General features: G+C 34.9%; 1 protein-coding gene across 5 annotated transcripts in view; it reads right to left on the reverse strand.

Annotated features, from left to right (window-relative positions):
• Positions 1-5,383, reverse strand: part of LOC143244469 (rab11 family-interacting protein 4A-like) — a 49,268-nt gene extending 43,885 nt beyond the window's left edge. For 2 of the 5 annotated variants that reach the window (XM_076489189.1, XM_076489190.1), the window contains exon 1: positions 5,046-5,357. In XM_076489189.1, the coding sequence (XP_076345304.1) occupies positions 5,046-5,177 (132 nt within the window). In that variant the 5' untranslated portion in view covers positions 5,178-5,357. Of the gene's footprint in view, positions 1-5,045 lie in introns of all 5 variants that reach the window. The other 3 variants (XM_076489193.1, XM_076489192.1, XM_076489191.1) reach the window with 3 other exon arrangements.
• Between the last annotated feature and the right edge of the window lie 6,914 nt (positions 5,384-12,297).

Consider the following 12,297-nt stretch of genomic DNA (forward strand, 5'->3'; position numbering starts at 1 on the left):
CAACCAGATCCGAAATCCAGAATTGTAGTAATGGGCCAATCCTTTTTCATGTTGTACACTAGACCCTATACGATGCATAATGTTTAATTGTATTGTTACATTGAGACTGGGTTTAACCCACTGGTTACTGAACTCAGTTGGTGGACTAAAGGGTGCGTGGTCTGCGTCCTGTTGCTACCGTGGGTTCATTATAAGAGTCAATTCGTAATAATCTGTCGGCCAAAAGTTGTCTAAGAGTTGGCGGAGGGTGCTGTTGACCAGTTTACAGAATGTTTCGAAGGCATTATATGTGCTTTGACAGTATATGAAAGATGACTCATGTATGCTACGTGACGTTCAGTCGGTTAAATCTATTGCTAGACAGACTGGTCACACAGCACTACAATTTGATTGGTTGTTATTAATAACAGTTTATTTGTTGCATACACCAACTTTTATTGTAACGTTTCTAGATCATTTTCAAGGTTTTAAATATTTTGTGTGTGTTTTATATTGCTTCAGGTAGATATTACACTGTAAAATAATTACCAAACCTAGTTGCCTGTTAGTGTTAGGGTTAAAAGTTGGGTTATTTTGAGCCTAATGGTTTTAGCCTAATACTAATAGTAATGCTAGTGCAGAGTACCCTATTATTACGTCACGGATGTGCAAAACACTTAAATTTATTTAATACTTTACAAAATACTTACTTTATATACTGTAAACAGGCTTAGTTTTAATTCAGTGATGAGGTATCACACATTTTAAGTGTCTGGTGACGTTAGAGACGAAACACTAGTCTAGCTTAATCGTTGCGGAAGTCCGCATGCTGTCACACTCTGTTTCTATGTTACTGTACTTACCCTGGCCCACTCCTATCTTAGTAACAATACTTAACATTTTAGGGCCTGTCTCATATATTTATTCATTATAATATAAGCCTCTGAAACAACATTTGGCAATAAAACAACAATAACAGCTTACTTCATGAGCTAGACCTAATAAGCTACGCTTCAGTCTAGAAACTACATGGATTTCTATGGGTCTAACTTATATTTTTTCTTACAGCTATGTAGGCCTACCACACTCAGCCATTAAGACTTTGACCCACTACATTTAATACCTCTAACGAAGCCAAGTCTCTAAAATACAAACCTAAATATTGGTGAATAAACTAATAAAAATACAAATATTCGCCAACTTCAAGGAACCATTTCTCAAGCGAAACACTGGTGGTATGCGAAAAACTAGTGTATACATCATAAAATTTATACTAGGCCCGAATATACAAACTATCCTCTTCACTTCTACAGGGTGGCCCGTAAGTCCCTACTCATCCATATGTTATCATGTTATATTCAATTACGCATGTATTATAAATTTTTTCTTTTTTTCAGAGAAATATAGCCGAAATTGTCTCACAGAACATGGCGTCGCATAATATTATGCAGCAAGAATGAGAGACAGCACACAGATACACTGGATACATAAGATATATGGATGGGTAGGGACTTACGGGCCACACTGTAGAGTCATCAGTTCAAACTTACAAAATATCTCATCACATATTATTCAATTGTGGTAGAAGAAAAAAATAATCACAGCTTTCCCATTGAAAGATAAATGTTAAAGTACCAATTTTTGCAACTAGGTTTTGCATTTTGTAAAATTAGGTCAATATTTATACCTACAAAAAGTTCAAACAAGTGGTATGCAAACCTGAAACGTTTGAGAACTATTAATTTAAATTACAGCATCGAACGTTGCTCACCAAAGATAAATCTTATTTCCGAGCTAACCCTTTCTCTATTTTACCTTTAAGCCCTATGACATGACATCTGTTTGTATGTATGCATTGTGTTGCACAGTGGCATACGTATCCCCCTGCAATCCCTGAGGAAGGAGGCCGAGCCAAAACGGGTTCTTGTTTTGTTTTGGAATTTCGCACAAAGCTACTCGAGGGCTATCTGTGCTAGCCGTCCCTAATTTAGCAGTGTAAGACTAGAGGGAAGGCAGCTAGTCATCACCACCCACCGCCAACTCTTGGGCTACTCTTTTACCAACGAATAGTGGGATTGACCGTCACATTATAACGCCCCCACGGCTGGGAGGGCGAGCATGTTTAGCGCGACGCGGGCGCGAACCCGCGACCCTCGGATTACGAGTCGCACGCCTTACGCGCTTGGCCATGCCGGGCCAAAACGGGTTCTAACAAACTTATTAATTGCCGACAAAGGGAATAAATGCAGTAACCTAGTTACTTTTTATGTGGGTGAGGGGGGTATCTTTTATAGTTACACTGATCCCATATAGTTTATGGCATATAATCTATTTCTTTTTGTATATCCTCACACAGATGTAGTCGCCTGGGTTGCACGTTAAAGCCACCCAGGTATTTCCTAAAGGTTTTTGTGCAATTATATGTTGTGTATATGACTATCGTATATTTTGTGTAGGGATACACTGTTTTACCTCTGCGACCATAAATCCATGACTGGTTAGGATAAACTTGAAAAAAAAAAGTGAGAGATTAACTGTGCTTTTAGTTATGTAAATTACCCTCATTCTATCATTTTAGAAAAACTAAAGCAGAGAATATCTGAAAAACCTGCAGCATATGTTGCGTGAACGTGTATCAAAAAGAATAAATTACAAAATTGTCAGAAATAGGCCTAAAAATGTTGTGAGAGTGGTTTTTGAGAGCTACTGAAAGATGAATGGATATGACGTCACGAAAGGACTAAACTGAAATTATAAACAACCTGTTTAAGTGGCTTTGAAACTAATTTTCAAAAACTGGATGATCATAACAACATTATAAAATAAAATAAATAGAGGAGAGAGCAAGGAAACAGTTGATGGGTTAAAATCCTTTCCGTTCTTGTAAGTTAAACGCGATAATTCCATAAATCATATCGAGAAATAGACCGAAAACATTTATTGAAGGCATACAACCACTTCTAATTGTTAAACACACCGTTAAGACCAACAGTGCACGTCTGTTTTATTTATCTATCACTTTAAAATGGATATATATATATTTTTTCCGTTTCTGGTTTAGGGTTTAATATTGTAGATATAAGAATGTTTTCTGTTTACTGTAGTCCCCTCTTCCCGGGATCGCTAGTAAGTCTGAGAACTTATAAATGTTTAAAAGAAGGTTCTAATGCTACAAAGGTTTTGTAGGTTTGTGACAATTTAAACACAAAAAATGCTAATCCTTCATCAGAAGAACGCAACCTACGTAGAAAACGTTAAACGCCACAAGCAACTGTGCTATAATTATATAAGCATAATTTTTTTGTTTACATCACATAAATGGGAGATTCTGTCGAACTCTCTCTGCATAAGTGTGTGTATTGTGTAGTTTTGGGTTTAAAAACTAAACCAACCTTTCGTTTTTATTGATTTTACCTATTTTGTTATATCAAGTAACCAGTCTAGGAGAAACAACAACCGAACCAGTTTCACGTATTTATTTTTTGCCAACTTCAAGGAACAAATTCTTGACCACAAGTGACACTGCGTCTAAACAAGCATGTCTAGGATTATGCAACTATTGGCTATTAATGACGGAATAATAAAGATTGTTTACACTCACTGTTCCCGTCTGATTCTTTATGAATTTAGAATTCACGAATAAAATTCATCCGTTAGGTGTTTACATTCCTACTTAAGCTGGTAACACACACGCACAAAATAATAAATTAATACAAAACCAGTTTTTAATTAGTTTTAATACATTCGTAATAGGTAGAGGTTCACATTCTAATCCGCTTTGGAATTTGAAAGATATTAAATATAGATGTTCTCCCATCAATCATCCGAACCTCGTCTCTACGCTCTCTCACACACACACATTTACTTCCCCTCTGAACAGGGGAATACTGTCACTACCGGATGTAATACTTCCTTTCCCACGGGTGACTGTAGCACACAGTTCAACCTGAAGCTTACCATGTTCAGGTGCAAATAAAGAATAAAAAGGAACATTGAAGTGACCTTAATATCTATACTCTGAAATTACTTGGTTATTAATCTGGTAAACCGGACCACAAATTCGTTACATTGAATGGTTCTATAAGCTCCAGGGCACGAATTTAGTGTGATAATTACAGCATCAAAGAGATGTTTTATGTGAAACTGAAAGGGTTATATTAACGAGTGTGTGTGTGTTTTACTTTAGCAAAGCCATATTGGACTATCTCCTGAGCTCACCGAGGGGAATCAAACCCCTAATTTTAGCGTTGTAAATCCGTAGACAGAATTACTGTGAAGAAATGTCCTGAATGATTGGATAAGGAAATATATATAATATACAAATGTTTTTACTTTGGGTGATTGTACTACGCTGGAATAGGATATTTCTTACATTATTGTAATTTCCTTTTTAAGGAGAACACAAAATTCAGACTTACTTGTACAGTAAAATAAACAAAAAATAAAGATATGAAATTTTAGCATCGGTTGTTATTAGGGTAAAAATGTTTCAAACAGTGATACCAAAAATATGAGTAGCATATTAATTTATTTTGCTTTTAATTTGAACGTTGGCTCAAATTATTTCTTTTTACATGCATTATAGGTTAGATTTCTAAGAAAGTGTTACAAAAGTTAAAAAACAACAACATTTATTAATCCACAGTAACGTTACAATTTTATATAAAACAAAAAACAAGTATTTACTACAATATCAAAAATTACATGGTTCTTCAATCTAAAACACATACATAGTTATTGAAATATTTATCAACATAATTCAACTGTCTATTAACTCACAGTTTACCCTAACACTAACTCTAAAAACGTATATATTACAAGTAGCAGTAAATATGTTTGTTCTGAGAATTCAGTATAAAATGATACTGCGTTTTGAAATTTTTGGCATTTTAAAATGAAAACTTGTTTTGTTTTCATTTTCTAGAAATCTTACAAACTTTTCTAATGATACATTGACAAGTCGTGGATCAAAAAGAATTTGTAAAAAGTCAACAAAAAACCTCAACTTATAATTTCTTAACACTATTCATGTAGTAAATATTACATTTTTTTTAGATTTATCGTACCTCTTCACTTCCGCCAATGTATTTCAATCCGAGTTCTTTTAGATTTTCCAGACTAATATAACCTAGGTTTTTCTCGTCACACACATCGAAGACGTTCCTTAGGTAGTTTTCGAAGTCCAGATTCGAGGCCATCACTGGCTAACATCGTGTATATACATGACACAGAACGTGATATTAGGTAAACAAGTATTTCACATTAGAAGATATATTTTTTAAGCTCCTGAAGATGTAACCTAACCTAACCTTAGGTTGTTTGTACACCGCTAATAAACATCCCTCTTCCCGTTTCTCTTTACTCACGTATTTCGTACTAAACACAACACCTATGCACGCACGGCAAGGAAGACTGCTCTACGGCGGAGTAAAACTAGTGATGACACGATAGAATATAGTTTCTCAGGTTTTCAAATCTCTACCTTCCTAAACATTTGAGAGGATAAAAACAAAGAATGGTAAACAAGTATTTCACATTAGAAGATATATTTTTTAAGCTCCTGAAGATGTAACCTAACCTAACCTTAGGTTGTTTGTACACCGCTAATAAACATCCCTCTTCCGTTTCTCTTTACTCACGTATTTCGTACTAAACACAACACCTATGCACGCACGGCAAGGAAGACTGCTCTACGGCGGAGTAAAACTAGTGATGACACGATAGAATATAGTTTCTCAGGTTTTCAAATCTCTACCTTCCTAAACATTTGAGAGGATAAAAACAAAGAATGGTATAATTACTTTAAGTACTTTTAAATGTTGTTTTAGAAAGTAATTTATCAACTTGTTACAAAAACGTTTTGGCGGAGGGATACAATGTTAACATTATCGTAGCACGTGAGGGGGTGTTTCCAAACGCTACACCCTACACACACATGTTGTGACAACTGTTGCTAGGGGCGATTTATATGATAGACATATTTATCCAGGTAATTGTTATAGAAGCTCAGTATACTACAGTTGTTTATTAATTTTTACCAAACATCATCGATAAATGCACACGTAATTACACAGAGGAGTGAAATGCATACTTTTAAAGATGTGATATATTTTTAACTAGGAGATACACTAGTATTCGTTACTATGAAAAACAAATAAACAAAAAACATATAATATGTATATATAATTCTAAACAAACAAACAAAAAAAAAAAAAAAACGACATAACACGACAACAGAAACACTATTTTGGCAAACTTTAGATTTTCTTTGGACAATTAGCTGTGGTCAATTAAAAATTTGTAGAAACATTAAAGGCTGTTTGTTCTGTGTTCTAAGTTTGTCTTGCAAATTGCCCATCACTAGAAGATTTGGAGAATTAAGATGAGATTAAGAAGGCCGAGTGTGACCCATCGGCTAGCGTGCCGAAATGTGGATCTGAGGTACCAGAGTTTGTGTCCCTTTACCTCCTTCCTCTTCGAACATTGGTGCTGTGAGTACGTCAAAATAATGATGGTCAAATCCAAGTATTCACTCTAACAGAATAACGGTGGGAGATGTTGACTAGAGTTGCCTCCCTCTAGTCTATTACTTAATAATTATAGATGAGTAGTTCATAAATTTCCCTAGAAACTATGTGCGAAATTCAAGACTGAGAAAATGTGTTGTTGAGATGGTACTATGTTCGTATTACCAGGGTAGGGGTAGAGTAACAAGTTTCAGTACTTAGAGTGTTAGTCTGATGGTGGGACAGCAGTAAGTCTACGGACATACAACACTAAAATACGAGGTTCGATTCCCTGCGGTGGACATAACTTTGTGGCGTGTAACGTTGCACTGGAACAACGATAATAACTGGAAGTCCGTTGAACAAGTAAAAAAAGGTATGTGAACAATTATCAGTGTTGTTATTGCTTTATTCGGACGAGATAAAAAAGGATCCCTCGTTCTTAGATCGGTCTTTGTGTTTTTAACATTACAGTGAAACACAATGATTTCCAATATATACGGTTTCAAAGTAAGATATATATATGGGTGTGTGTGTATGTATAGACACTAGCATTTCAATTGCACATCTTTTTTGTGTTGCTGCCGACGAGGCCTTTCACAAACGCCAGAAATCATTAGGCTTTATGTGTCATATGAATTGATATCTTTTATTGTTAGTAAAATCTTTTTCAAACACTCACGCCATTGTTAGACAACAATAATATAAAAAAATTATGATGGGAAAAAGTATGTTCAATTTGTGAACTCTGGTGAGAAGTTACTAAACTAATAACAACAATTGCAGATTGTACGTATATTCGTTCACTGAAATGCCCGGCATGGTCAGGTGGTTAAGGTACTCGGCTCGTAATTCGCGGGTTCGAATTCCCGTCACACCAATGATGCTTGCCCTTTCACATTATTCGATGGTAAAAGAGTAACCCAAGAGTTGCCGGTGGCTGATGATGACTAGCTGCCTTCCCTCCAGTCTTACAGTGCTAAATTAGGGACGGCTAGCGCAGATAGTCCTCGTGTAACTTTACGCGAAATTCAAAACAAACCAAATCGTTCATTGAAACAACATAGGTGAGTTAGCGGTAAGTTTGAAATGTACAATGCTAAAATATGAGAAGTTGATTGTTGCAGTCGAAAGGATGTAAATAGTCCACTTTGCGCTAAAACATTAAGTCCAAAATAACACTGTTTTTATTTTTTGTAAAACAAAAACAAGTTTCCGTTCGAAATTTATTATTTACTTGTGCATACATAATTTCTATGTTTACCTAGCACGTTCCATTTCAACTGCAATCATCACCTCGAGTGTTATTAATTTAGTAAATAGTATGCTACTGTGCAGCACGTGAGCCCGTGTTATTAATTTAGTAAATAGTATGTTACTGTGCAGCACGTGAGCCCGTGTTATTAATTTAGTAAATAGTATGTTACTGTGCAGCACGTGAGCCCGTGCGTTATCTCTCTTGTTCCTTTTTATGTTCATCAATTTTAGTTCCATATTTTTTGTGTACTATAAGAAACTGAAAGAACTAAATGAAATGGTTTATGTTTCAAGTTGCAAATCGGAATATTCAAAGTTTGAGCCCGCGATAAACTAGTTAATATGGTCTGTAATTTCGACTGTTGACAAGTTATATAGTGACAGCCAACACTATTATTCGGATGAGTATAGCTACTTAGACGGCAGGTGCCCTTCCTCTGTCTAAAACTCTCTAGAGATGTCTTTGTCCTAAACTTTTCATTTCTGACCTAGCCATTTAAGTCAAGTATCGAATGAGGTACCTATCAGGTTAAAGTACCAAATTAAAAACAAAATAAACAGAATGAAATCACACATTTAGAAACCTCATTGACTTCGTTTAAACTGGGCCTCACTTCCAAACGTAAAATCTTGAAAAATTGTCTAAAAGTGTTATACGTATTGAAATAACAAAGCAGTCTCTAAACCGGTAGAAGTAATATTTTGATCCTATAACTATTTAACTGCCATTAAATGATACAAAAACAAAAAAAATAAATCGAAAAAGTAATCCGATATAAGGCTCGATTTGCTGACTTAAAAATAAAACACACTTTACTGTCGAAACAACTAACTCATCTCACAATATATAGTGTTTGGAGTTTAGGGGTTGGCGAAGTTTTGTTAATTTTGCCCAAAATAGTAGAAGTGTACATGCTCACATAAGTACCGCTCTTATTCACTTTACAACGGTTCGTGAGCTTCATTGATACTTCCTTGGCTATAACTATAAAAACCAAAATAAAAAAACTCGTGAAAACCGTGAAGAAAATGGCCTTATAAAGCTGAGGAATCAGATCTTGTTCGACGCAAAGTGTATGGTAGCTACCGTGTTTTGTGTTGGAACTTGGGTGTGGTTTTACTCCCTGATACCCAGGAAACTAATTCGAATTCAGCAATGTTGTTGAACAATTCATGTTATAGATATCGTAAGTGGTTCAAATATCTACTGAGAAATATAAAAAAGAGAGTCCAGGAACACTTTATGTGGGAATCAACCCACCAAATATATCTTCCTGATTCATTATCGACTAGATATTGATCTAATCGGCTGGAATACAACAATAAGAGACACAAGTGTAAATAACATCACTGTTAATATTATTTCTGTACTTCTTACTAACATTTTGTTTTAATAGTGCTGTAAAATTGAAGAAATTTTCGGAATAACGTTTTTCAAACGTTACTTGTAAGAAACAATGTAGTGTTTTGTGTGAAAAAAAAACAATTACAAGCAAGACTAAAACGATTCTTTGTTATTATCCTAATTATAAACTTCTCTTAATTTTGGTAATCTCAAATTCAGACATTATCAAAATTTAAAAAAATAAATAAGTAAATGTTTGTTTTTTGTTTTTGTTTGTTTTTTGGGAATTTCGCACAAAGCTACTCGAGGGCTATCTGTGCTAGCCGTCCCTAATTTAGCAGTGTAAGACTAGAGGGAAGGCAGCTAGTCATCACCACCCACCGCCAACTCTTGGGCTACTCTTTTACCAACGAATAGTGGGATTGACCGTCACATTATACACCCCCACGGCTGGGAGGGCGAGCATGTTTAGCGCGACGAATAAGTAAATGAAATTTAAAATAATATGTAGTAATAACAACATAATTAATATTAACAATTTGAATATTTAATATTTTTGGTAAAATGTAAACAGCTGTGTTAAGAAATTAACACTCCTACGAAAAGTGGGGCCTAATAGGCCCCATAGCAACTTGAAATGTTATTAATATTAGGCTAATAATTTTGTATTTAAATGAAATTGCCATTTAAATCCATTAATGAATGGATTAACGAGATTCCCACTGTTCCTATCTACTATCTAGGGAAACCACAGCCAGGGGAACGGGCTTGGAGAAATCAGGACTGGAAACGTCTTTTGTAAGGAGTGTTAAAGTTTAAAATAAACACAAACAGAAGCGAATAATTCGAAAACAATAAACACGTACATAAAATTGTTAATTACAGTTTCCAATAGATGGCAGCAAAGAGCTATCTTTCCTTAAAATATGATTGTTTCCGAATTTCGTGCAAAGCTACTCGAGGGCTATCTGCGCTAGCCGTCCATAATTTAGCAGTATAAGAGAAGAGAGAAGGCAGCTAGCCATCAACACCCACCGCCAACTCTTGGACTACTCTTTTACCAACGAATATTGGGATTGACCGTACCTTTATAACGCCCCCACGGCTGAAAGGGGCGAGCATGTTTGAGCGCTTCAATTTAGAGATAATCTACATATTACAGATAATGCAATTCCAATGTGAAAAGGATAATGCAATCGAGGCAGACATCATATAATCAATTTTTAAATAATAGTTGAACAATAATTAATATAAGTTAAAAGATGTCACATTTGAAAAGTTTTGATCTCGCTTATCGTACTTTGATGTTAGTCAATCAAACACGTTATAAAACAAATCCGGCAGTAACGTAATACATAATAATTATTCAAAGATATCCCATTGTCTTGTTATCTGTTGAGTAAAAATTATAGTTAAGGAGGTATCTTCAATCTTCAGTGTAGCCATTCATTCTGTGGCAGAAGGTTTTGTTTGAACATTAGGTGTCGTAAGGTTGAAAATAGGTTAGTAAGTGTTTATAATAAATATTAAATTCAGTGGTGGAGTCGCATTCTTATTTACCAGTCATGCCCCTCCAGTGACACAGTGGTATGTCTGGAGACTTACAACGCTTAAAACCTGGTTTCGATACCCGTGGTGGGCAGAGCACAAACTGCCCATTATAAACAACAATTACCAGTCGCTTTGGTCCAATATTACTTCTTGAAAGGCGTTTACTACGCCATTTAGCTATAAATTTGCAAATTAAAATAACATCATATTTCTGGTATGATAAATTATTTATATTTTATTGCTTGATGTTGTTAAGTATAACTAGATGCATTCTTCAAAATATTTACAGTTGTTTTTATGCCATGCGCTTAGGTGTTTTTCTTTATTCTGTCGTTTTCACACATGCTATTTAAAACTACACTTTATTGGAGGCATCATGTGTTAGATCGAAAAATACTGGTTTATTTATAAGAAAACAAAGAACATTACAAGTGTTCATAAAGTGATAAGCAAGTGGTTTTAAATTAACTGTGCATGTGCATTTTAGACCTAAAAAGTTCGAGAAATTCAATAAGAAATGTATTTAGTGTAATGTTAATTTTTTTATAAAGTACATGTGGGGTAAGTGTAGTTTATGTGAAATATTTTGCAAGTAAAAAAAAAGTTGAAATCGAAAGCAATCGTAACGTGATAACAACACAACATTATGCCGCACTGTACCATTTGTTGCGTTCGAAAGTTTGACTAAGCAAAAAACAGGTAAGGTGATTTTGAAATTAAAAGTCAATATATCAGTACAATCCAGACTTCTCGGGAAAAGGTTTTTCGAGCAATATGAGATTTGTAGGCAAACGCAAGGATATTATTTATATAGAAAACAACTAACTTCTTGGTAATTCGGGAAAATAGTCACTTCAAAACAAAAATTACACAGTCTAACTTAAAGTTTTTTCACATACCGTATTCTTTGTTGTTTCTTCTTCTGACAATATAAACAGGTTTTGATAAAGTCTAACTTTTGAACGTACTGTATAGAAATGACCATATGAAAAGCAAGGCTACATTTGGAACAATCTAGCAATCTTTAACTTTTGACCTTATGCTTTATTAATTAACATTACAAAACAAATTGTAATCAGAAACAGAAGTATTCTAAACTCCAAAGGTAATCACTTGGTAGCAGAGGAATCCTTAGAATGAGGATATCTTGACCATTGGTTTGATAGCTTGTAATTATTGGTTCGACAACATGTCACAGTTAAATCTAAGCAAATAAACCTTGGAAGACAAATATCAACAACATTATTGATGAATCAACCTTAAATTTCAGAATGTTACTTGGCTTCTCTAGTGGTTGGAGAGAATTTATGAATTTCGTTGGGTAACTTACAACATCAACTGGAACTGGAACACTAACAGTTGATCATAAGTGAATTCTTGTCCAGGAACCTTCTACAATAATTGATGTCATGAACAGTATCGTTTCGAGGTTCAAATACAGCTTTCTCACACAGCCTCTTAGTGGCACAGGTGTATGTCTGCGGAGTCACACCGCTAGAAACCAGGTGTTGATACCCGTTGTTGCGGGTAGAGCACAGATAGCCCATTGTGTAGCTTTGTGCTTAATTCCAAAGAAACAAATTTTTATACAACCATCAAATATCATGTAACACCACTTCTATTAGCACTTCTGCATCCTTAATCCTTAAGTTACCACAT

This window comes from Tachypleus tridentatus, chromosome 2 (assembly GCF_004210375.1).
Source record: "Tachypleus tridentatus isolate NWPU-2018 chromosome 2, ASM421037v1, whole genome shotgun sequence".
In the NCBI taxonomy this organism is placed as follows: domain Eukaryota; kingdom Metazoa; phylum Arthropoda; class Merostomata; order Xiphosura; family Limulidae; genus Tachypleus; species Tachypleus tridentatus.